The sequence below is a fragment of the Monodelphis domestica genome, chromosome 6 (assembly GCF_027887165.1).
Source record: "Monodelphis domestica isolate mMonDom1 chromosome 6, mMonDom1.pri, whole genome shotgun sequence".
Lineage (NCBI taxonomy): Eukaryota > Metazoa > Chordata > Mammalia > Didelphimorphia > Didelphidae > Monodelphis > Monodelphis domestica.
This window is the reverse complement of record NC_077232.1, coordinates 287,218,052-287,244,114: the sequence shown is the minus strand read 5'-3', so window position 1 is coordinate 287,244,114 and position 26,063 is coordinate 287,218,052. Positions and strand designations below refer to the sequence as shown.

At 36.7% G+C, this 26,063-nt stretch overlaps 1 protein-coding gene and 1 long non-coding RNA gene across 2 annotated transcripts in view; one reads left to right on the top strand and one right to left on the bottom strand.

Moving 5' to 3' along the window:
* The window catches only part of LOC100024844 (probable E3 ubiquitin-protein ligase HERC6), an 80,567-nt gene that overhangs the window by 8,953 nt on the left and 45,551 nt on the right, over window positions 1-26,063 (bottom strand). Inside the window, exons 12-22 of the mRNA XM_007495704.2 lie at window positions 23,893-24,082; window positions 23,114-23,268; window positions 18,641-18,757; window positions 17,945-18,055; window positions 16,186-16,359; window positions 9,314-9,457; window positions 7,781-7,947; window positions 6,173-6,233; window positions 3,786-3,856; window positions 733-916; window positions 543-645 (exon numbers count right to left, since the gene is read on the bottom strand). Of these exons, the coding sequence (XP_007495766.2) occupies window positions 543-645; window positions 733-916; window positions 3,786-3,856; window positions 6,173-6,233; window positions 7,781-7,947; window positions 9,314-9,457; window positions 16,186-16,359; window positions 17,945-18,055; window positions 18,641-18,757; window positions 23,114-23,268; window positions 23,893-24,082 (1,477 nt within the window). The remainder of the gene's footprint in view (window positions 1-542; window positions 646-732; window positions 917-3,785; window positions 3,857-6,172; window positions 6,234-7,780; window positions 7,948-9,313; window positions 9,458-16,185; window positions 16,360-17,944; window positions 18,056-18,640; window positions 18,758-23,113; window positions 23,269-23,892; window positions 24,083-26,063) is intronic.
* On the top strand, window positions 807-14,223 carry LOC130455123 (uncharacterized). The gene is made up of 4 exons (XR_008913037.1): window positions 807-934; window positions 1,448-1,649; window positions 3,316-3,498; window positions 12,609-14,223. It is a non-coding gene; the product is annotated as an uncharacterized LOC130455123 (long non-coding RNA).

Below are 26,063 nucleotides of genomic sequence, written 5' to 3'. Positions count from 1 at the left end.
AAAAGTAATCTAGTCTCATCATTTAGTATCTCTGTTTCATTGAGGGGAAGGGAAGAGAATAAGTTCTATGGTACCTATTATGTGCAGGATCTGTTTAAATATTATCTCATTTGTTCCTTACAACAACCTTAAAAGGCAGGTAGGTGCTTTCCTTGTCCCTATTTTACAGTTAAAGAAAGTGAGGCAGGTTATATGATTTGGATAGGGTCACATAGCTAGCATGTGTCTGAAATTGGATTTGAACTCATCTTTCTGACTTCAGCCCTGGTACTCTGTCTACTTCACCACAGATGCCTGATTGGGATACTTATAAAGTCAAGAAAAGAAAGGAAAACTTCCTCCCTGCCTGAATCAGGTTTGATCATATCTCTACTGACAATGTGGACAAAGGTTATATACAACATGGGCAGACATGGATGGGTTGTGATCTCCGTGGGTGAAGAAACACCCACCATAATAAGAAAAGCAATCATAAATAGTTGTTTCTTTGCAAGAGAGAAGTTATCATTTAAAAAATAGATGTAGAAATATCAATAACTCACGGAGGAATTTTTTCTTTTCTTCTAGAGGCAACCTGTGGAAAGCATCCCAGAACATCATAATGGTAGAGTGTGACCTATGGTATCCTTGGCAATATTTTGAATTCTTGAGAAGGAAATGGAGAAAGAAAAGTTTATTGAGAAGATAAAAAAATTCTTTGGGAAAATTTGAATCTATTCTCCTGTTTCATACCTTTTCAAAAGTTTTCCAGTCATAATCCAGGTTTCCAATTGTCACTGCCTTAAGCTCTTCGGGCTTGAAAAAGTTGATTATCTCCTTTTTACAGACTTTATAAAATCCCATTTGGAACTCCTCATAAATTTTCTTCACAGAGGTGTTAAAGATGTAATCAATACATCTGGAAACAAAATCTTCCCTTTATGGAAGCCAGAAGGTGATCTTTATTAATATAAATATACATATATATGTGGGCATGTGCATGTACATTTCTCTCTGTCTCAATGTTGCCATGGTAAGTGGTGAGGTATGACATATGTGTATATGGATAGCGATATCTTTGTTATTTTGTTCTTTTTTTCTTATCCTCCAATTCCAACTTAAATAAATACAACACAAAAGATTTTTATACTTTGTACAACTCTATCCAAGAAGGGAAATAGAAACATTTGGCAAGTTACAAAGTCATTGAAGTGTCCAGAAGCACCAGGTGACGAACCCTTATTTCCAGGATAGAACTATTAGTAGTGATTTTATGCCATTCTGAGCTGAGTAAGAAGAGTGCCACAGCAGGGCCACTGTCAATGAAGCCTACTAATTAGACACAGGTGTAACATGTTTAACTCCCACTTCCACAGCCCCCGCCACAGAACAATACAAATACCGGTTCTGTATCTTTCGAGGCAATACACTCCTGATAGATATACTGGCCACTTAACTGTCTTTTCAGGAAGGTCTTGTCAAAGTTGAAAAGGGATCATGTAAGAACAGAGAAAATGATCTAAGAGAAATTCTTTCCTGAGAGAACTATATTAACTCATCTTGGGAAGAAACTTCATTAAGAGAACGGTGGAGAAGTCAGAAAGAAATAGCATCATCGATGGTTAGGGATGACTCTAGTGATGATCCTTCTCACAGATGATCCATTTTAGGTAATTTTGTCTTTTTATGTGTACTGTGTGAATAGAATTTTGCTCCCCAGGCTCTCTCTTTCCCAGCATCCCATTTGCCTATCTATGTTAAGTACTAATGTAGGGAAGATATAAGTTTTGTGTAGCTCTGCCCTCTCTCTACTCCCAGGGAACAGGGCTGTGGCCATTGGGTGAATGCCAGGTAAGGGAATTTTTACTCATATAGCTTTCCTTGGGTTTTTACTTTTGTTCTTTTATTTCTTCTACTTCAAGCAATTATTAATAAATCTTATAAGCTATAATACTTGGAGTTACTAGATATTAATTTAAATTTTACAGTACATATACATATGTATTTATGTATGTATATGTAGACAGCTAGGTGATACAGTAGATAGAGTGGTTGGCCAGGAGTCAGGAAGACTCATCTTCATGAATTCAAATATGACTTGATACTAGCTGGGCAAGCCACTCAATCCCTGTGTACTCAGTTTCCTCATCTGTAAAAAAGCAAGCTGGAGAAGGAAATAGAAAAATCACTACAGTATCTTTTTTTTTTTTTAATAAGCCTTACTTTCTGTCTTAGTAACAACTCTAAGATCAAAGGGGAAGGGCTAGGCAAAAGGAGTTAAGTGACTTGTCCAGGGTCACAAAGCTAGGAAGTGTCTGAGGCTAAATTTGAACCTAGGTTCTCCCGACTCCAGGGCTGGCACTCTATCCATTGTGCCACTTACCTACCCCCATGCCAATTTCTTTGCCAACAAAATTCCAAATGGGGTTCTAAAGGCCTAGATACAACTGAAAATGACTGAATAATAATAGTAATAATATATACATGTTTCTTTATTATAAGCTTTTGATTGTGAGCTTATTAGGAAAGAAGTTTTCTAGTTAAATGTTTAATTGTTGAAAAACTGGAGTTGGAGCAAAGGTATTACCCAATTTGATCCTCAGAACAATAGATGAATGAATGAAGAATGAATAAATGAATGAAAAGCATCTATTGAGCAGTTACCATGTGCCAAGCATTGTGCCAAGATCTGGACATAAAAATATGTGTATAAATATATATAAAAGTCTTTGTACTTAAGGAATTTATTTTCTAATTTAGGCAGTAATCATATAGGAGAGTGGGTAGAGAAGGGAGTTATGGCCTGAGAAGTCACAAAGATGATCAGTAGAACAAGGGAGCAAGTCCATTAGTGTACCCTTTCCAGAGGCAGTGATAAGGGTGAGTTGATGAAACAAGAGGAAAGGAGTGTTCATGCTCCAGAGTGAAAAATAGCCAATGTGAAGTTATAATTCTGGATGAGGAAAGTCATTACAGGCTAACATAATATGAATTGAATATCTTAAGTACAACCAATTATCATCATTTGTAATAGTTAGGCTCTACAAAGTTGCTGAAAGACTGAATTAGTGAATGCTGAGCCACTGCTCTTAGGGGAAATATAGGGTTAGGCTCCTGGGAACCTCTGGTCACAGCCTTTACTTTATCACTTTCTGGAGCAGCCTCACATAAAGATTGGCACATTTCCTCTTCCTTTTTCTGGATGTATTGCGTTGATGATTCATTAACATTGAACTCATGGCCAACAACAGTATAATGTGCCTAAATGAAGCTTATTCTTGTCCTCAGGAACACTAGCCAGCATGTTAACGCTTTTCTTGATGGCCTTTTAAACAGATAAATCACCAAGAAAAAAGTAAAAAAAAAGTGGAAAATGGGGCACTGAATACAATGAGAAAAAGATACTTGTTTATGATATGAGTTTAAACATGAGAGCAGAGTATGATCACCTTGTTCGATCTTAAATGGTGACAACTTTTTTGAAGCTCATTCCATGTCCATGATGACTGCAAAAGTGCTGTGAGTATTGATTTGGGGGTTATAAATAAATTTTAGTGAGCAGGCAAATTTGCAGATACGGAACCTGTAAATAATGAGGATTGATGATATAAATGGATTTACATATTGACTGTTAATGACCCCAAAAATCTACTATTTCATATGCTTTAAAAGAATAGTAGAAATGAAGATTTGGTTCACCTTTCAGAAGACAACTAAAATAAGAAATTAATAGTGCTAATATATTAAGTCCTTAATGACATAGATCGAGTATATTAAAAACAGATTTTTATTTCTACTATACCTACTTGTTGGATTTGTCCACATGTATGGTGCTTCCATTTGGAATTAGGTCTACGTCTTCTTTGTCCCAATATATCTAAAATCACAAACACATTCAGGTGACAATATGAAGTAGTGATAAAGGATAAGGAACAGATAGGAATTTAGAGATCATCCAATCTTATTTACAAATAAGGACATAGCCTCAGAAAGACTGAGAGATTTGCTCAGGGCCACTCAGGTAGTTGTAGTATAAGATTCTAAATCTTACAGGAAGGAACTTTAGAGATCACTTAATCATAAAATCATAGATTTAGAGCTGGAAGGCACCTTACGGGCCAACTCATCAAATCCCTTCATTTTACAGATGAGGAAACTGAGGCCAAGAGAAGTAAAGTGATTTGTTTAAAGTGATATAACTAATAAGCATCAGCTGCAAGATTCCAACTTACCACCTCTGATCCTATATCCATGGATTTTTCCCATTTTATAACCTTTCCTCTTTTTCAGGTAGCCCTTTGGGATTAAGTGATTGACACTTAGGTCTTTGGATTCCTAAATCAGTGCCATTTCCCCAGAATATGCCCATAATCATCTCCCATTCTTTCAGAATAGAAGTTTTTCTTAGAGAATATCCCATAATCAAGAGCTAAATGAACCTCTTTATTTAAAAGAAATGTAAATGTAAAACATTTCCAGATCAGTCTTTTGTAGGAAATGCTGACTACAAAATATGCTTTTAAAACTTGAATTGTCAATGAGCAAGATGATTTCAGAAAAACCTGGAAAGACCTAGATGAACTAGTAAAGTAAGCAGGACCAGGAGAACATTATTCCCAGTAATAGCAATATTGTATGATGATAAACTATGAAAGATTTAGCTGTTCTCAGCAATACAGTAAACAAAGACAGTTCTGCAGAAGAATGCTATCTACTTCAAGAGAAAGAACTGATTGAGTCTGAATGCAGCTCAAAGCACACTATTTTTCACTTTATTTATGTGTGCTTTTATTTTGGGATTTTCATTTTATCTGAGTATTCTCTCACAACATGACTAATATAGAAGTATATTACATGCATAACCTAGATCAAATTTCTTACAATATCAGGAGGGAGGGAAGGAAAGGAGGGAGTTGATTTGGATCTTTTCATTTCAGAAAAATGTATGTTAAAAATTGTTAGTACATTTAACTGGGAAAACATTTTTTTCTTAAAAATATTTTTTTAGATTTAGAATATTTTTCCATGGTTACATGATTTATGATCCTTCCATTTTCCCTTCCCCCTCCTGGAGCTGACAAGCAATTTTATTGGGTTATACATGTATCATTGTTCAAAATCTATTTCCATGTTATTTATATTTGCAATAGAGTGCTTTTAACATATCCTCATTGAACCACATGATTGATCATATGTTTTTCTTCTCCATTTCTACTCCCACAGTTCTTTCTTTCAACATGGATAGCATCCCTTCTCATAAGTCCCTCAGAATTGCCCTGGATCATTGCATTGCTGCTAGTAGAGAAGTCCATTACATTCGATTGTACCACAGTGTATCAGTCTCTGTGTACAATGTTCTCCTGTTCCGCTCCTTTCCCTCTGCATAAATTTCTGGAGGTCATTCCAGTTCACATGGAAATCCTCCACTTTATTATTCCTTTGAGCACAATAGAATTCCATCACCAACATATACCACAATTTGTTCAGCCATTCCCCAAGTGAAGGGCATCCTCTCATTTTCCAATATTATTTTTTCTACCACAAAAAGCACAGCTATGAATATTCTTGTACATGTATTTTTCCTTATCTTTTATTTATCCTTATCTCTTTGGGGTACAAACCCAGCAGTGATATGGCTGGATCAAAGGTCAGACAATCTTTTAGCACCCTTTGGGCATAGTTCAAAATTGACCTCCAGAATGGCTGGATCAATTTACAACTCCACCAGCAATGAATTAGTGTGGAGGAAAAAAAAAACCCAAACACCATACCTTCTGTCTTAAAATCAATACTATGTCTTGGTTCCAAGGTGGAAGAGTGGTAAAAGCTAGGCAATAGAGGTTAATTGGTTTGCCCAGGGTCACACAGTTAGGAAGTATTTGTGACCAGATTTGGATGCAGGATCTCTGGTTTCTAAGGTCTGGCTCTGAATCCACTGAGCTGCCCCCAAAGTATTTTTTTTAAAAACCCTTAGATTATCTAGTTTAATTCTTTACATTAAGCAGACAAACTGGAAAATTCATTTTTTTGTGTGTTTCATTTTATATTAAGTAGACACAGCTCTGCCAAATAAGAAAGAAAAACTGACTTATTGTAGAAGATGGCATTTCAGTAAAGAGGACTGACTTTAAGCCATTGTGACAGGTAATGACATATGTTAAAGTCTATATTTCTATTTTTCAGTAGTACTCACAGAAAAACATAGGGAAAATTCTTCTTCATTGTCATTATCATCTAGAAGTAACTGCAAATTGCTGAAGGAAAAAGAATTTTTAAAGTTTAGAAAGCAAAACAGTGTCTATGTGAAGTAAATAACACCAGTGTGGGGGAGTGGACAGAACAAAATCTTAGTTCTTATCCTAGGTCTGCTATTAGCTGACTGTGGACAAGTTCCTTAACATCTCTGGTCCTCATTTAGTTCATCTGTAAAATGAAGAGGCTGGCCTAGATTACCTTTGAGTTCATTCTAATTCCCACTTATATTTCCCACTAGAGCTTTAGCCTGAGTTCTAACCTCTTTCCTTTATTAAAATTGCTTTCCTGATGGTTTTCAGTTCTTTCTTACTCGCTAATTCTTATGACTTTTGATCAGTCCTCATTTTTCCTGACCTCTCAGTTGCTTTTGAAAGTGTTGGACACACCAACCTTCTGCATCCTTTCCCTTGGACGTTATGATACTGCTTTTTTCTAATTTTCCTACTTGTCGGCTATATCTTTTTCATCCCTTTTGCTTGGTTTCAGCTATTTCCCAACCCTTAGGTATTGATGTCAGAGCAGCATAGAGCTAGAAGGGACTTAAAATAATAAGTTTAGACCTGGAAAGGACTCCTCTTTTCTCTCCTGGCTGCACTATTTTACACACACACACACACACACACACACTCACACACACATGCATTTTACATATATATATATATGTATATATATATATATAATGGGGGAATCTCATCATCCTACAGGATCCCATAAGCCTTAGTATTCTACTTCATGCCTACTTCTATCTTGAGAGAGTGGGACCATGAACACCAAAAACCTATATTTAAGGAGGGAACTCAGCTCAGAAATCTCATTTCTTACCTGGCTACACACTTTGGGACTTCTCTGATTTCACTATGCCCCTGTGTCAGTATCTTACCAACCTCCCTACCCTGCTATGCCTCCCACTTCTCAGCTTCCTTCTTTATATTGTCTTCCTCCCTTAGACTGTAAATTCCTAAAGGGCAGAGACTATCTTCCTTTTTCATATTTGCGTCCCTCTTGCTTAGCACAGTGTCAGGCAATGGCAGAGGCTTAATAAATGTTTGACTTTGGATTTCATCCATTAGAGAAACTTCATCTCTCACTGATGCCGTTTCCCCATAGAAAACTTCACCCTCCCTGCCATCTCATCTCCTAAAAAGAAAAGACATCAAAGTCTGACTGTTTCAGAGTTGTGAATTGCCTCAGAAACTGATGTTCACTACACCTATGTCTCATTACTGTTGGACTTTTAAGTGTATGTATTTTGGGGAGTGTGTCCTCGTTCGAGAGGAAATGCTTTGATAAGTAACTTCATAAGTTCTTTCCATGTCATTTGAATAAATATCTTAGCTAAAGAAATCATCCCAACCTTCTAGATTATTGTTAAATGGTAATACACTAGTAGGGGCTTGTGAGCTATAGTGTCAGGATATTTATCTGCAGAATCTTAAAAATAGTAGTAACCATTTCTCTGGGAACCCAATTTCCCATTGTCAGTGAAAGTTGAAGGAATAAGTCCAGAGGGAGTGTTACCCTGAATTAGATAACAGAACATACTTACTTGCCCATTTCAGGAGTCAATTCTTGCAAGTCTTCCAGTGAGGGTTTTTTGTCCAAAAGTTTCTTAAAGAGAGCTAGTGGAAAAGGAAGGTGTACAACATTGCCACTCGCTATTGAGAGGCCACACAGTATTCCAAAGAGGAAATAATTTTTCTTTTTTAAGATAGGCTGAAAAAAAGGAAAGGGGGAAAAAGAATTCTGAACATTTAAAATTGGTATTACACTGACTTTTGAAAATATCATTATACATTTTTAGGTAGGTTTAGGTAAAATTGATTTTGCCCTCAAGATCAAATAACCAATTATAATAAAGATGAGTCTGAGGCAAAGTGATTATTTGTGATTATATTCAAACACTAAAATATTTTCAAATATGGTTGAATGTTTCTAGTTCAAAGAATACTGTTAAGGACCCTTGAGTAATTGGTCATTTCATTTACAAAAATAAAATTATATCAAAGTATGTATTCCAATGAAAATATTCATAACTAACATTGATTTTGCCTTCAAATTTAGAGTGTAGATGGGGGAAAGAAGACTAATTCAATCTTGGTCTTCATTAAGAAAGATAGAATTAGGGGTCAGTAAAGTGGCTCAGTGGATTGAGAGCCTGGGTTTAAATGCGTCTTCAGACACTTCCTAGTTGTGTGACCTTGGGCAAATCACTTAACCACCATTGCCTAGCCCTTACTATTTATCTACCTTAGAACCAAGGCAGAAGGTAAGTATTGTTTTGGGTTTTTTTTTTTCAAAGACAGCTTTTGAAAATAGGAAAGTTCTTTATATTCCCTAGCTGTGTGACCCTGGGCAAGTCTCTTGACCCCTATTGCCTAGCCCTTACCACTCTTCTGTCTTAGAACCCTTGATAAGGGTTTAAAAAAAAAATAATGGCCCCGAAGTACTAGGATAGTGATGCTGGTAGCTCTGATAAGCTTAAGAAAAGTTGTAAAGAGCCTTTTATATTTTCATAGAAAAAATACTTATAAAATAGTGGGGTTTTCTATGCTGTACAATTTTCAACTTACAAAAAAGGGTCTTGAAACACATCAGTCACATAAAAAAAGGTCCTACTGTATAGTGACTCCGATTTGCCTATACAGATGGCCCCCAGAACACAAAGAGAAAAAGTGTGGTTGCACAGCCTGAGTTATGTCAGGTCCACTTTATAACAAGAGTCATTGTGCCCACGAGGTAGGACTGCGTTTAGAAAGAAAACTATGGGTTAGGCAAGTTGATTGCTACTATTTGTAACAGTGGAAGTACAAAGTAGGAAGGGAGAGAGATACGCTCAATTCTGGCCAATCTTACTCGACTCCTGCAGAGAGGAGAAATGTTTACTTCGCTCTCTTCTCTCTCTCATATATACACATATACATATATACACATATCTTAGTAAGCTAATAAGTAGCAATAGAACTGGTTTATGAGTCAGAAGAGGTAGACATTAGTGTGAAGGAATGTTAAATCATATGATTTATGGATCAATGCTTTCTCTCCTGGAACCCCATAAAGAAAGAAATTAAGACTGACTTACATTGGTAGGAAACCACATTAGGGAAGATGTTTCAGAATACACAAACATCCCATATTCCGGCCGGATCATTTCCTTAAACATATAATAGAAAAATTCTTTCCTGACCCCTCCAAAGTCAAGACCAATTTCTCCAATAAATTCAACCTGAGGAAAGAAAATGATTAAACACTCTAAATTCTTAAATGATTTATACCTCTTATAATATTCTTTAGCACCCAACACATTGTCTTAATGTAAGTCAATGGCTACTCTTGTGTTATAATCAAGTATCTTTCTTAGTTTGAACTAGTTTATAACCAGATAATGGAGGCAGAATATTGAGAGAGTTCTTTATTACACTAAATAGATACGTAGCTACATAAAGATATATATGACTTGCTTGGAGTCACACAGACAGGAAATATCTGTATCCAAATTTGAACCCAAGACCTCCTGCTTCCATGCCCAGATCTCTATCCACAGAGCCACTTAGATGCCCCACACTATATATTTTCAATTTTTTATGAAGCTCCAACTTCACTTATTCTGTCACTAGATCAACTGTCAAATGTTTACCAGAAAATAATGCTACCAAAAATAACTCTTTGTAGCAAATGTGATGGCATCATTTTGGTCCATGTTTCCCCTAAGTGAAGAGGATTATATAGAAGTACCCTTGAATTTAAATTTTCCAATAGATTCTGTACTCTCAAATAGAAATAACCCTCATAACTATACTTAAAAATCATTAAGTGCCATAGAGCACTAAGTGAATTGTAGACTTGATTATTAATTTGATTTTTAGATTTAATAAATTTGGGTACAAATATAATATTAAATAAGTGCATAAAACACTGCAACATAATCCAATAAAATATTTTAAGAGTTGTCTTTTGATACTCTATCTGCAGTTGAGTAGACTAGGCTTCTACTAAATCAAGATGGATAGATGATTCCACAAAATAATATCTTCTATGGAAAACACACTCCTCACTTTCCTCATAGAATTTGGGGAATCTTATTCACACATGTTACCTTTTTTAAAAAGCTCTTAATAACAACTAGACCAAAGGGCAAAGGCTAGGCAAATAGCTTTAACTGACTTGCTCAGGATCACGCAGCTAAAAAGCGACTGAGGCTGGTCTTGAACCCAGGTCTTCCCACCTCCAGGCCTGACCCTCTATCTACCATGCCACCCATCTGCCCCTGTACCTTGCTTGATAGAATGGATGTTCCTTAACAGCAGGGACTATTGAATTTTTGTCTTTTAATTCCCATTATCTAGCATAGTGTTTGTCAAATCAGTCATTCATTCATTCAATCAGCCAAAAAGCATTTATTAGTGGTTAGGCACTGTGCCTAAAGCAGATCATATTCTAATGGGAATACAGCATTCAACTGACTGTGTACATTTGTATATTGAAAGTAATCTAAGTAACTGGAAAGTAATCTTAGAGGGATGAGCATGTGAGCTGGACATAGAAGGCAGCTAAAAGGTAAAGGTGAGAAAGGGGGGCATGCCAGGTTGGGAGGACTACTAGGGACTCAACTGGAAGCTCAGTGCAGGGAGATATATAAAGGCATAAAAGGTGTCAAGTTTAAGAAGACTAGAAACGGAGAAATGGGCCAAGTTGAAAAGGGCTTTAAAAGTTAAAGAGAGGATATTATATTTGATTCTGGAGGTAAGAAGGAGTCAGCAGAGGTTATTTAGTAGCAAAGTTAAACCTATACTTTAGGAACATTACTTTGACAACTGAGGAAAGGGTAGATTAGAAAAGGAGATATTTGAAGCTGGGACAAAAGGCATTGGAAAATAGATCAGTGAAACATTGTACACAGATACTGACACACTGTGGTACAATCAAAGGTGATGGGCTTCTCCATTAGTGTCAATACAATGTCCCTGAACAATCTGCAGGGATCTAAAAAACACTATCCACAAGCAGAGGATAAACTGTGGGAGTAAAAACACCGAAGAAAAGCAACTGCTTTTGAGGTTGAGGGGATATGACTGAGGAGAGACTCTAAATGAACACTCTAATGCAGATAGCAACAACATGGAAATGTGTTCGAGTCAAGAACACATGTGATAACCAGTGGAATCGCACGTCGGCTATGGGAGAGGTTGGGGGGGGGGAAGAAAAGAAAATGATCTTTGTTTCCAATGAATAATGTTTGGAAATGACCAAATAAAATAATGTTTAAAAAAAAAAGAAAACTCAGGAGAGCAAAGAATTTTACGATAAAAGACTTAGAAAGACAATTCTTTGAAAAGCCTTTCTTTTCTTACTTACTCTTAGGATTTTAGACTTGGTATCTTGTCTTACCATTGTTGATTCATATTATCTAATCAAATGCATGAATTTATGTTTTGTGCTTTTTTTAAAAGTCAAAGCATTTCTTCCATCATTAATATTTTATCAATATTTTTGATCCTTCATATTGTACCAAAAATGTAATTTCATAAAGATAATTGGGGATAAGTTAAATCCTATTAAAATAAATAAGCTTCTATATAATAATAATAAAAAAAACAGATCAGTGGAACAGACTAAACAAGGTAGAATCCTGAAAACTAGAACTCAAAAAGTCAATGTTTGATAAACATAAAAACATGAATTACTACTTAGCAAAGACTTTCCACTAGGAAAACTGGAGAGCAATCTTGCAAAAATTAGACTCAGACTAACATCTTAAACTATTCACAATAAGTAAAAAATGGATGAGCAGCCTGAATATTAAAGATAATACCACTAACCCTAAATACCACAAAAGTAATTAAAGATCACAGGTCTTCTAGAAGCATATGTAGGAGATGAATTCTTAACTGACCAAGTAATAGAAACAATTACAAAAAATAAAATGGATCATTTTGATTATATGCAATTGAAAAGCTTTTGCACAAACAACACATTTAGGATTAGTAGAGAAGTTCAGAAATTTGTATAAAATTTCTCAGATAATTGTTTGCTATTCAAAATATATGAACAATTAATAGAGATATACAAGACCAAAAGTTATTCCAATAGTGATCAAAAGATATAAACAGTTTTCAAAGGAAGAATTGCAAACTACGAACATATTAAAGAATGCTCCAAATCTCCAACAGTAAAAGAAATATAAATCAAACCAATATTGTTATCTCACCTCACATCCAGCAGATTGGCAAAGATGATAAAAGATAGGAATAGCCAATGCTGGTTGAGGAATGGAGAGATAGGCACACCAATTCATTATTGGTTGAACAGTGAACAATTATTCTGGAAATCAACTTGGAATTACACTTTCTAAAATGTCTCTATATCCTTTGTTCCAGAGATTCTACCATTAGGCAAGAAGGTCAGTTATGAAAAGAAAGAATCCAGGAGACAAGCAAAGATGGTAGAATAGGAGAGAGCAGGACTGCCTGGTTTTCTCCATCACTACCATGAAGACCTAGAAAAGGCACCAGGTTGAGTCAGGATCAGGAAATCCAAGGAAAAAGCACAATGGGATTTTTTTTTCCAGACCAAGTCACTAGAGGGATGTTGACAGAGATCTGAGAACACTGTGGGGTCCAGTGCACCTATGGTTGTCAACTTGGAATAGGGGCAGTGATGGATGCCAGAAGTAGGGAGTTCCTATACTCAAGGCAGTTACATTCTGATGGGGAAGACTACACAAAGAAGAAAACTGAGAAAACGTGTCTCTGCTGTTGCAGAGTAAAGTAAGCACAATAAGAAAATAATTTATAAAATAACAGGAGCAGTGTAAATATGAACAATTTTGAAAGAATCAACAACTTGGATCAGCCCAATGCCTAACCATAATGCCAGAGAATCAATTCTGAACGTACGCTTCTCTTTTCAGAGAGGTAATGTACCCAAGCTGCATGGGCAATGCAGGAATTGTAGATACCCAGCGACTGAAGATAATGTGAGGCAATTGAGGGGTTTAGGACAACAAGGGGTGAATTATGGGAATTGAGTGAGCCACACTGACTCTATCTTGTGACTCAGTCCTGGAGTCAATTATTCAATTATGGACCTCATCTAAATTCTGTCTTGTGAGAAAGTGTATTCAATTGTGGGACTTAGAAGAAAATCTTAATGCTTTGTTTGAACTTGGTCCTGTGTGTTTGGGAAACTTGACTACCTGTACCTACTATTTAGAGACCTAGTTTATGTTGACTAGATACAATCAGATTTGAAGATTTATAGGAGGAGTTTTCTCATCATTGGACATCTCAAACGACCCATATGTCTTATCTGAAAACTGGCTCCATGCTGGTCAATCAGTTATTGTTTCCATGCTCCTCTGATTGTTTACAGATTCTTGGAGAAGAGTGAGACACCTCCTTTTCTGAATTCAGGGAATTGCACCCACCTATTCTTCTTCAAACTTGGAATGCCCCTAATTTCTGGATTTGTGGCTAAACAAAGTATTACATGAATATAATGGGATGTGATTTTAAAAATATGGATTATGGGGGGCAGCTGGATTGCTCAGTGGATTGAGAGTCAGGCCTAGAGATGGGAGGTCCTAGGTTCAAATCTTACCTCAGACACCTCCCAGCTGTGTGACCCTGGGCAAGTCACTTGATCCCCATTGCCTAGCCCTTACCGCTCTTCTACTTTGGAGCCAATACACAGTATTGACTCCAAGATGTAAGGTAAGGGTTTTAAAAAAGTATGGATTATGATAAATACAAAGAAGGATGGAGTGAAAGTGAAATAAGCATTGCCAAGAAAGCAACAGGCAAAATGAATAAAACAATGTAAATGAGAAGAATAACTACATGACAATCAAAAAAGAACATTGCAAAATTATAAAGAATAAGCTTAGTCCCAAAGAAGAGCTATAAGAATACACCTGTCCTAACTCCTGTGCAGTTTATGGATTCACTGTGGAACATTGTACAGATTGCCAATTAAAAAAAAAAGACACACACACACACACACACACACACACGACACACACGTAGATCTTGCTCTTTCCCCTTCTCTTCTTCCTTTTAAAAACATTTCTTATAAAAGATGGCTCTCTGAGATGTGGAAGGGAGGAAGTACCAGGAAAACTTTAGCTGATAGAAAAACAAAAAATTGCAATAAATTTCATCTTCTTTTTTTTTTAAAGTAGTAGTCTAATCAAAAAGTGGTGAGGGTCTGTCTAATGAGCAATTGCTGTGTTGATGAGTTGATGTGAACCTAGAGATTAAGAGAGAAATTAAAACTGGATATATAGACTTGGGAATTATCTACAGAGAGATGATAATTTAACTCACATAGGCTGATGGGATTACCAAGTAAGATGGTATAGAAGGAAATGAGAAGAGGCAGCTAAGTGGCTTAGTGGATTGAGATCCAGGCCTACGGATGGGAAATCCTGGATTCCAATATAGCCTCAGACATTTCCTCACTTTGTGACCTTGGGCAAGTCACTTAACCCCCAATGCTTGCCCTTCCTGCTCTTCTGCCTTAGAACCAATACATAATGTTGATTCTAAGACATAAAATTTTTTAAAAAGAAGTAAATGAGAAAGTGCCCAGGACGAAATAGGATACTTGAAGTCAGGGAAATGAAGATCTAGTAATAGAACTGAGGAATGATCAGACAAATGGGAAGAGAACTGTACAAAATAGGCATGAAATCTGAAGAGAGTGTCCTTGAGGAGAGGGTAATAGTGTCAAAGACTGAAGAGAGTTCTTGAAGGATGAGGTTAAAGAAAAGGCCATTAGACTCAGCAATTAGGAGATGATCAGGAGAGTACTTTAAAAAAAATTCTATATACCACATTTTATTTTATTCTTTTATATTTGGAAATTTCTATTTAATTAATTAATTAAGAATATTTTTCCATGGTTACAAGATTCATGTTCTTTCCCTCTCCTCCCCTTAACCCCCTCCTGTAACCAATGCACAATCAGGAGAGCTCTTTTAGTTGCCAGAAGACTCTGATTGCAAGGGGTTAAAAGTAAGCATATAGGAAGTAGAGGCACCTAGTATAGAGAGCTTTCTATTTTAAAAAATATTTTCTCACATAATTTTAATAATTGTTTTCTGACATTTTGTGATCCGTGTTCTCTCCTTATTGGCTCTATGTGTGCTATCGTGCAATACAGATTTCCATGCTCATGATGTAGGGAATGAAGACACATATTGCTTATATGTAGATGGTTTTCTGAGGGAGGTTAGTAGAGAAGACGAGAAGAGGTATAGAATGATAGTGGTCAGGGTGTCTTAAGGATGAGGAGTAAGTACTGGCATATTTGGGAAATCCTGGAAGAGTAGGATGATAGGGAAGACTGAAGATTGAAGGGCAATGAGAATGATAGTATATTCCATATTGCATCAATGGTTGCTGATTGATTTATGGACATCGTTATAATTGGTCTTAGCCAGTGTTAAGTATAATAGAGATGGCAAGAACACCTTTTCTAAGGTAGTCAGGGTCAAATGATTTGGGGGTTTTAGAGACAATAATCTCTTCTGTGGTTATACCCAGAATAAGCAAATAAGTTAATAAGCTGTGATTTTAGTGTATAGTACTAAAGCTACAAAACAAGCTGGGAGCCAGTCTGCCTTAATGGAATTCTCTCAACATTGCCCAATCCTGATCTAGCATTCTGGCAATAATTTGTTTAAATGAATCGTTCAGGGCTATACCAGATCCAAGAAGATTATTCTCAGGGTAGAAAATAGAACACAAAATTTTCATTCCCCATTATTCTTATTATGGTATCTTAAATACATGCCCCTAGTCATAGTTGCCACCTATAACTCTGAGGGCAACTGAGGAACTAGAAAAACCTCAAGATTGAGAACCTACAAGGGAAAGAACAGTAAGAATCCCAAGATTCTTGCTATCTGGATATTTTTCACCAGCTTAACCCCAAGGGAGAAAGTATACTTACCAATAATTCCTTCTTAAAGTCTTTGTCTACAACTTGGCTTAACTGCCTCAGGGCATCCTCAATCAGGTGACTCCGTCTGACTTTGAGACAAAGTTTAGGTGGGGTGATTGGTTCATTTGTTTTATTCTGCACAAAATTTGTCAAGTGTTGATAAAAAGTTGCCTTTTCTTCAGCCTAGAGAAAAAAAATATTTACCTTCCTTTTTTCTTTTCTCAATTACAATTCTCAACGAGGGCTTACAACTGTAATGAATTAATTTAATGTATTGGCAAGTTTCTTATTCCTCCCCAAGCCTTAATTTCCTCAAGTGTAAAATGAGGGGTTTGACTAGCTAAAAGTCTTTTTCATCTCTAAATCTTTGATTATGTATTTATTCTCACCATGAGTATTTAATTCCCAATCATTTAAGAGAAAGAAAGATGAAACATTTTGTTCTGTATTTACTGTTGAATATCAAAGTAGCAAAGAGAAGATGTGGTACATAGTAAAAATTATTTGAGATCATTCTACCTGGGTGGCTATCTAAGGGTTGTCCTGGGCTCCTTGGTGTGAATAAATAAGATTATCAAGGTAAGGTCTGGGTACTCAAGTACCAGGTACTAATTTCTAGTTATTTTCTTTCTATTAAAAACAAAACAAAACATATCAGTTCCAAGACAGACGAGCAGTAAGGGCTAGGCAATTGGGGTTAAGTGATTTGCCCAGGGTCATACAGTCTAGTTATTTTCAAAATGTCTTAACAATCTAAAAATTTCTAGTTCTTTATAAAAAATTTGGTTATGAAGCTCAGCATGTAAATGATCCAACAAAAAATCCTTGTATTTCTATATTGTTTCTTTCTTCTTTAAATTTCCTCATTGTAACAAAAATACCAAAAGGATAAAGAAGTGAATCATTTTCTGTTAAGATAGATTTCATACTACTACATACATGATTCCGTTTGTAAGTATGGTGGGAATAATATCCTAAGGCCCTGCCCCATGCAAGATAGACTAATTTGTCCTTAAAAGATATTGATACCATTGTAAAAGCTTATTTGGGACTTCTTGCCCCCAAAAGATGCCTGAACAGGAGGTAGGTTGCCCAACTTCCATATTTCTACTCCATCAAAATCCTCACATTTCAATCAGATCAAATAATGATCAAGAAATTCAATGAGAAACCACCATTAAGTGCATCATCCACTGCAGAAATACACAAAAGATCAATCAGAAATTCATGGGAAATCAGAAACGGGGTCTCTTCAGCGAAGCTAGAGAGGTGAAACATGTAGATATGTCCTGAGGTGGCAGGAACAGATGGCTTCCCTGAGAAAGCTCCAGGGTGGAGACCTTGGAAGCTTTGGGAGGTAGTGGCGAGCAACCACTATGGTGCTGTTGTAATCAGGGCATCCCAGGTAAAAGCAAGTCTAGAAAAACTCACAAGTCACTTTAAGGTTTCAACTCTCAAATATACCTGTGATGGGAAAGACATATTTATTACTCCTTTTCAAAAGATTCACTTTTATTTTATTTTCATTTCACATCTGTCATCCCTAAGCAATACACTAATTCTTTGCCATCTATGTGTAGTAATATGAATTATGTTTATCTGAATATTCTTATTTCTGTTGCTCTCTCTTGGGTAATAATTAGCCTAACTTTCTTCTTTAACACATAAACTTAATATTCTTACTTTGAATATTCTATAGTTATCTATCTAACCCAGAACAATGGTATTAGAAAATACTTGTTGGTTATGATGAAGGAAGCATCCATACCTTCCAAATTGCACGTGAATATACATTCAGTATATTAACTTTGGATGGAAAATCAAAGACAAAGGGAAAATGAGTAAATATGACAGGATTGTTGGCTTCAACTGACAATGCCTACAATTGAAGAGAAATAGTATTTATGAGCATTCAAAAAAAACACAGAAGTCCCACTCCATTATCCTACTTTAAATCTCTCCCCTAAGTCTTCCTGGGCTATCTTCTAAGTCAGGGGTTTTTGCTCCAGGGCCCATGAATTTGTTTTATACTATGTTTTGATATAGTAGGTTTACTTTGTAATCCTATGTAATTTACTTAATGCATGTAAAAGAATTCTGAGAAGTCCTTGGGCTTCACTGGAAGTTTGAAGGGATTGATGACACACAAAAAAGATTATGAATCCCTATTCTGAATACCTCCAAAAGCTGGAAGTGGTTGTTGGAAGACAGATACTAATTCTCAGAAAGCATATAAAAAGCACCCAACATGAGTCCTTTCCATGTATGTTGTATTTAGCAATTCAATAATGCACCCAAGAATTGTTTAAACCTTGACTTATCAAAGCCAAGAATAGGATAGAGTAAGAGAATAATTATCCTTTTACGAGTAAACTTTGGTAATCATTCACCCAGAGAACCTGACTTTTAAAGGAATTGGGGAAGTAAGCTAAAAGGAATGTTATACTGGACATTACATACTTACAGAAAGAATTTTGAAATAAAAGAATCTTCTTAGATCTTCCAAAAAATCAAGCCAAGTAGAGAGTTCATTAATGTGGAATTCACTCTCAGGAACTTTACATTTGGTCATCTCATTTACCTGAAATAGTATATTTTTTCCTATGAGTGTACTTTCATATCAATAAACAATATAATAATAAATAAATTTATTTCATGTATATTTCTTTAATAATCAGGCTAAAGAAGAGCCAATTGTGGGTTTATTTTTCAATTTCATCATATTTTCATGAGTGTTTTTTTGTTCTTTCTCATATTCACTTATCTCTTCTCCCTCCCCTAACTGGTTAACCACCCCTTAAAACAAATATTTAAAAAGGGGAAAAACTCAATTCAGTGAAAGTAAGCAATGCACGAACCTGTGTGATAGTACTCTTCAGCTCTGCATAATCCTAGCCAATGACACTGGACTTAAAGTCATTTTCTGGGCCATCTCTTGGAAGCATGAATTTGGACTAGTCTTAAGTGGTTTCCTGTTTATGTACATCTATTTCATTAGATCATAGATACCAACTTGGAAGGGAACTTCCAGGTCATTTAGTCTAATTCTCTCATCTTTTTAAATTATAAACAGAGATTTAAAAAAACACCTTTACCTTCGTTCTTAGAATCAATACTAAATATGGGTTCTAAGGCAGAAGAGCAGCAAGGATTAGGCAATTGGGATTAAGGGACTTGCCCAAAGTCACACAGCAGAATCAGAGATTTTAAAAGAGGTATCCAACTTTACATAATCAGTAAGTGGCACTCAGGTTTTGAATTTGTCTTTTAGCTCTAAATCCATGGCACCATATTGTCTCTCAGAAATAGTGTAATGCAGATTCCACCCTGATAGAGTGTCTAGAACACCTGTTAGTATGACTCTAATATGGACCATCATTCTAATTGGCCCAATAGCCCCAGAGCCAGAACTGTAACTAGGAATTCTAGCACCTGGTCAGGTTCTTCATCCTGCATTTTGAAGAGGAACAATGACATCATGGGGTGGGTGATGTCTTGACTTGAGGGTGAACTGTACTTAAGTGAGACAGAGGTGCACAAAGTCATCAACCTTGCCCTTTCTTCCAGAGCCATTGAAGTCTAGTAGCAAGGCAAAAGTCAGGATGACTGGCAATGGTCTGAGATGCATGGGATATCTTTGGTAGCTTCAATGTCTGACCAAGCCCTGACCCACAGCACCTGCTTTAACCATCTTCAAGACCTTTGGAACAAATTGTTCTCATCTGCCCCTTTCACTGGGGGAAGTGTTCACATGCTTGGGATAAACATCTCCCAACCCAATGACCTGTTTGAAGCTTGTCATTACCCTCAATCTGGTAAGCCCATCTGCTGAGGATTTTTTACCAGTGTGGCTTTTTGGAGCCACAGGTGAGAGTTGGGTGAAAGATGGAAATACGTAGACGATTAGCCTTGAAAAAGTCCCAGCAAACTCTCATATGAGAGATGCTAGCCCTTCTTGAATGCCCCATACTTTCCAGTAGTGGTAGGAGAGGCAGAAGGATAAGTAATACAACTGTTCTTTAGCTATCAATCCTTCTCCCCTTCTTTGAATCAGAGGCCAGAGGACCATAGATATAGAGCTTAAAATACCTTAAAGGGCACCCACCCTTTATAATACTTACATGCAAATAAATACTACAATGCAACTAATGTTATAGATGAGGAAACTGAGTGTAAAGAATTTAACTAACTTTCCAGAGTTCATAAAGGTAGGAAGTGATAGCAATCAGATTTGAATCCATTTTTATAACCTTAAATCAAGTTAATAAGTATTTACGGACCACTTAATTAACCATATGCCAAGTATTCTGACAATGGAAGTCATCTGAGAGGGAAGGTACAAACACTGAAAATAATGGGGGAAAACAGAAAATAATTGGTGTGGAAAGGAAAACTAAAACAAGTTCTGGACTTTCTGCCAGAGTTGGAACCAACAGCAGTTGGAGTGTTAGAGAGAGAAGATATTAACAAAACTGACAGTTGGTGGGGGAAGGTGCAATTGGGAGTGGCAGTTGGTATTTTGATGAGTACTTCCTTCCTGGCACTGGAAGTGGAAGGAGCTCTATCCTGGTCTCTGGATAGAAGTGTCTCTATTTTCCTGATTTTCCCAACTGTGTGCTCTCCCTGGATTCCTGTGATTGTGTCATTGACAAAAGGACTTAAGGGAAGCAGTTTTAACTGTAAAGTCAGTCTTTAGGGGCATCAGCCTGAAGAGACAGTCCCAACCAGTTCTGAAAGTCAGAACTTTTCTTCCTCTTGCTGTTTACTGCTAAGACTTTTGAAATTAAGAAAGCTAGCACAGATATAGCATAGACAGGAATAACAGAAACACTCCACCAGCCTGTGAGGCCTGGCCTCAGCTCAAAAGCTGAGAGAGACTCAAACCTCACTTAGGGAATCCCTCTTCCCTCTTCCCTGATACCTTCCCAATCCAACTTATAATTAAAATTTATCTTTATTTGAATATTGCAGTCAGATAAGAGGACTAACATTTCAGGGGATGTAGAGGGAGCTGAACCTCAGGACAGCTATTCACCTATAAACTGTCCTTATTAAAACCCTGCTGGGTGACTAAGTCTGGGGGGAGGTTTGTCCCTCAGGAGGGTCTGTGCTTACCTGCTCTGGGGCATCTTCAGTATCAATCCATAGAGAAGACATCCCCGCAGGCTAACATAAGTGGCCCATTTCTCGGGAACCCCATTTTTCAAAGTAGCCTCTTGACATGGGGCATCTCTCTCCTTTCACCTCACTGGCAGCCATATTCCCTCTCTCCCTTCAACACCTCCATTTCCTGCTACAAAACCTTCTGTATACCCTGTTCTTCAATCCCACCCACTTTCCCAATAAATATTACATTGGGAAGGACTTCTTGCAAAAAGGAGAATGGTAGCTGAGGCTTGGAGGAAGCCAGGAAAGCCAGGAGAGAGAGAGATAGCGAGGGAAAGGAAACTAGGAACTAGGGTCAACTAGTCAAATGGTATGGAGTTCGGGGATAGATAATTCTCTGTCCTTTTTCTCTGGGGTATAAACCTAGTAGTGGTATTAGATCAAAGGGCATGCATTCTTTTAAAGCCCTTTGGTTATAATTCCAAATTGTCTTCCAGAATGGTACTCAAAGATTTGAAAGCTGGAAAAATTATTTGGAACATAAGATTTCTGAGTGATGATGTCAGAGGGAGGGCCTGGAAGTGGCAATGCAGAATATAGGGGGGCTCTTCTCTTCCTTCTGACCCAATGTGTCAGAAGGTTCACCTATTACCATGTAGAAAGATATGCTTTATTGAACTTGTGTGGGTATGGGACTACGGGGGTTTCCATGGGGGAGAAGCAGGGGCCTCCCACTTCTTATGAATGATGTCTGTGGCTCATTGTTAAAGGGCTTGAAATGATGAAGTAATTCTCTTATTTGGTTCCTTAATCCCTGGGTCAAAGAGATTGCCTACTAAGACAGGAAGTTTTGACCTGGCTAGCCAGAAGACATGGACCTTGAGGGAGGGAGAGGTAAAATGTATATTTTTCACACTTAGTGTTTTAATGTTTTAAGTGTCAACCTCTCAGGAGTATATAATAAGAGTTACAGGTTATTGGACAATGCTTTAACTCTTTGTCAATGAGTACTTATGAATCTTTTGTGTTGTAGGCATTAATTTTTATGGAGGAAATAAATGACTCTCCTATACTTGTTCTATATTGTATTTCAGATATCTTCTGTCTTAGAATCAATATTAAGTATCAATTCTAAGGCAGAAGAGCAGTATAGGCTGGGCAATTGGGGTTGAATGACTTGCCCAGGGTCACACAGTCAGGAAGTGATTGAGGTCAGATTTGTCCCAAGACCTCCTGTCTCTAGGTCCGGCTCTCTAACCACTGAGAAACCCAGCTGCCTCTCAGATAGCTTTTAATCTTACTCTTTGGTAAGACCTAAGACATTAACAAAAGCTAAGTTTTAAGTTTTCCCCAGGAACTTTGGGATGGGAGTTAAATGAGAAAAGGACTTTACTCTTTAGTGGCCAGGAAGACTGAGTATCAGCCCAGAGAGACCCTTTAGTAGTAAAAGTCCTCCTGGATCACTCTATTGTTACTCTGAAAATGATGGCCAGGGAGCGTGCCTTATGTCTTGGGCTTCTCTAAGTGCAAGAAGATGGACAGAACATAAGAAGAAAAGGTCTAGGAGCAAGGGAAATTTGTCATCAGTACTATGGAGTTTGAGAGAGCACAATGGAAGGAGTGTTCGGAATTGAACTGATTCTTGGAAGGGCGAGGGCAGACACTGATGGCAGTAAGAAAATGAGGAATGGAGCCAGGGAAAAATTTTGCCTAGGCTGCTTGCAACTTAGAAAAATGGGAATTAGGAAGGGGATAGAAGAGCTTGTTAGTCATAGAATAACTGATTCTTTCCCCCTCTACCTTCTTCCAGGCTTCTGACAGGTTATCTTACCCTGTGAAGCCTCTTCAGCACTCTAAGGAGAGTTTTCATAGTACAGTGGTCCTGGACGCTTTCAGTCCATGAATTCATTTGACAGTAGATGCTTCTTTTGACCATCTGGATCAATGATTTGAAAGAGGATTCTTCTAACGATGCCCAACATTCCTCTGAAGAATATAAAAATAATTATATATGTATACATATGCACACACATACATGTATATACATCTACATATATACATACAAACATATAGCATTTTATATAGCCCTTTAATATTTACACAGTATTTTAGATGTTTTCTCTTTTGATTCTTGAAAATATTCCTGTGCTATTATATATATATATATATATATATATATATATATAATTTTACAGATGTGGAAATTAAAGTTAAGTGACTTGCCCAGGCTCATACAGCTAGTAAGTATCTGGTGGCAAGATTCAGACTCAGATTTTTTTGACTCAGTCCAGTGCTCTAGCCACTACTCCAAGCGGATCATACTCTCCCTTTCTCAAAATTGTCTTCTTTAGTTTTGATGACACAACATTCTCCCAGTTCCCCGATCACTGACTATTTTGCTTTTTTTTAAATAAATAATTCTCCAATCCAAAAATTCATGTTTTCCTTAGAATTCTTTATTCTCTAATCTTCTCACTTCTCTACAGTCTATCTTACCATAATCTTATTCCTGCTACAGTTTCAACTCTCCATGTCCAAGTCTAGGCGAATAGGAATACTTGTTTATGGAAGACTCCAAGACAAAGCAATACTAAGTGGAATTGATCTTACCTAGGACTCTTGAAGACCGGTCAGTCATTTTACACAAAGCCTCTGCGAATGGGACCACTAGACACTTCCAGTTCTTAGGATTTTGCATTATGGGACATTCGGGGAGCAGAAGGAAGATTGATAAAGCATCCTTATGTGGAGAATCTAAATTAAGAGCTTTGAGCAGAAAACAGCTGAGTCTTGCAGTTATCTGTAGTGTAAAACATATTGAGAAAATTTTCAAATAAGAATGTTTACTAAGCAAGGCACAGTTAAGGAAGGCTGTATGGGCCAGAAGGCTCATATCAAGTTTTCATCTTCAACTCTACTAAAATGTACCATGTCAATAAAAACTTTAATCTTTCTGGAACCAAGTGCTTAAACAGTTTCTCTAATCTTTACCATATACTCTTAAAAAAAAAACCCTTTCTTTCATAGTAACAACTCTTAACACAGAAGGGAAAAAACAGAGATAAGTGACTTTCCCAGGGTCATATAGGTAGGAAGCATCTGAGGTCACATTTGAACCCAGGTCTTCCCAACTCTAGGTTTGGGACCTACCCATTGTGCCACCTAGTTGCTCCATAGCACGTACTCTTTGAAGTAGGTATATGACAATTATATTTCCCACTTAACAACACAGAATAACTAATAGGGAAAGCTCAAGCAACAGGAATAAAGGTCACACAAAGTAATCTATGGATCCAAAATTACAATTGGAGTCTTTCCAATAGAATTATTTATCCACTAATTTTATACTGTAGGAAGTTGAAACTGCTACTAACAGTTTACTTAGCTTTCAGTTTGGACTCCTATCTTTGACCCATCATCATACTGTCAGGAATATATTTTCTGAATATAAAAGAAAAAGTCATTTCTTGCTATTTATTTATAAAGGGAGGCAGTGTGTAGCATAATGGATATAAAATTGGGATTAATCAGGTATACATGGAGCTAAGTTTCACCTCTGATATATGATAGATGTATGATCCAGAGTACGTCACTTTACCTAGCAAAGCTAAAGGAAAATATCAAAGTCTAGAAAGCACAGAAGAGTTGCTGATATATTGTGTGAAGGGAATGTTTTCTCCTAGGAGCTCCTTGAATTTTGTTTTTTAAAATTTTATTTAATTAATTAATTTGGAATATTTTTCTGAGCTCTTTGAATAACAGGATTAAAAAAAGGAATACTATTTTTTCTTAAAAAAGCACCCATGTTAATTTACTTATTTAGTGCCATACCCATTGAACTACCAAAAAACTTTTTTTTTACTGAATTAGAAAAAACCATAACAAAGTTCATTTGGAAGAACAAAAGATCAAGGATATCCAGGGAAATCATGAAAAAAAATGCAAAGGAAGGAGAACTTGCAGTCCCAGATCTCAAACTATACTATAAAGCAGTAGTCATCAGAACAATTTGGTACTGGCTAAGAGACAGAAAGGAGGATCAGTGGAATAGACTTGGGGTAAATGACCTCAGCAAGACAGTCTATGATAAGCCCAAAGAGCCCAGTTTGGGGGACCAAAACCCACTATTTGATAAAACTTCTGGGAAAATTGGAAGACAGTGTGGGAGAGATTAGGTTTGGATCAACAACTCACACCTTACACCAAGATAAACTCAGAATGGGCGAATGACCTGAATATAAAGAAGGAAACTATAAGCAAATTAGGCAAACACAGAATAGTATACTTGTCAGATCTTTGGGAAAGGAAAGACTTTAAAACTAAGCAAGAGCTAGAAAAAAATCACAAAATATAAAATCAATAATTTTGATTACATCAAATTAAAAAGTTTTTGTACAAACAAAACGAATGCATCCAAAATTAGAATGGAAGCAACAAATTGGGAAACAATCTTCATTACAAAAACCTCTGACAAAGGTCTAATTACTCAAATTTATAAAGAAATAAACCAATTGTACAAAAAATCAAGCCATTCTCCAATTGATAAATGGGCAAGAGACAGGAATAGGCAATTTTCAGTCAAAGAAATCAAAACTATTGATAAGCACATGAAAAAGTGTTCTAAATCTCTTATAATCAGAGAAACGCAAATCAAAACAACTCTGAGATATCACCTCACACTTAGCATATTGGCTAACTCATGACAGCAAAGGTAAGTAATGAATGTTGGAGGGCATGTGACAAAGTTGGGACATTAATGCATTGCTGATGGATTTGTGAAT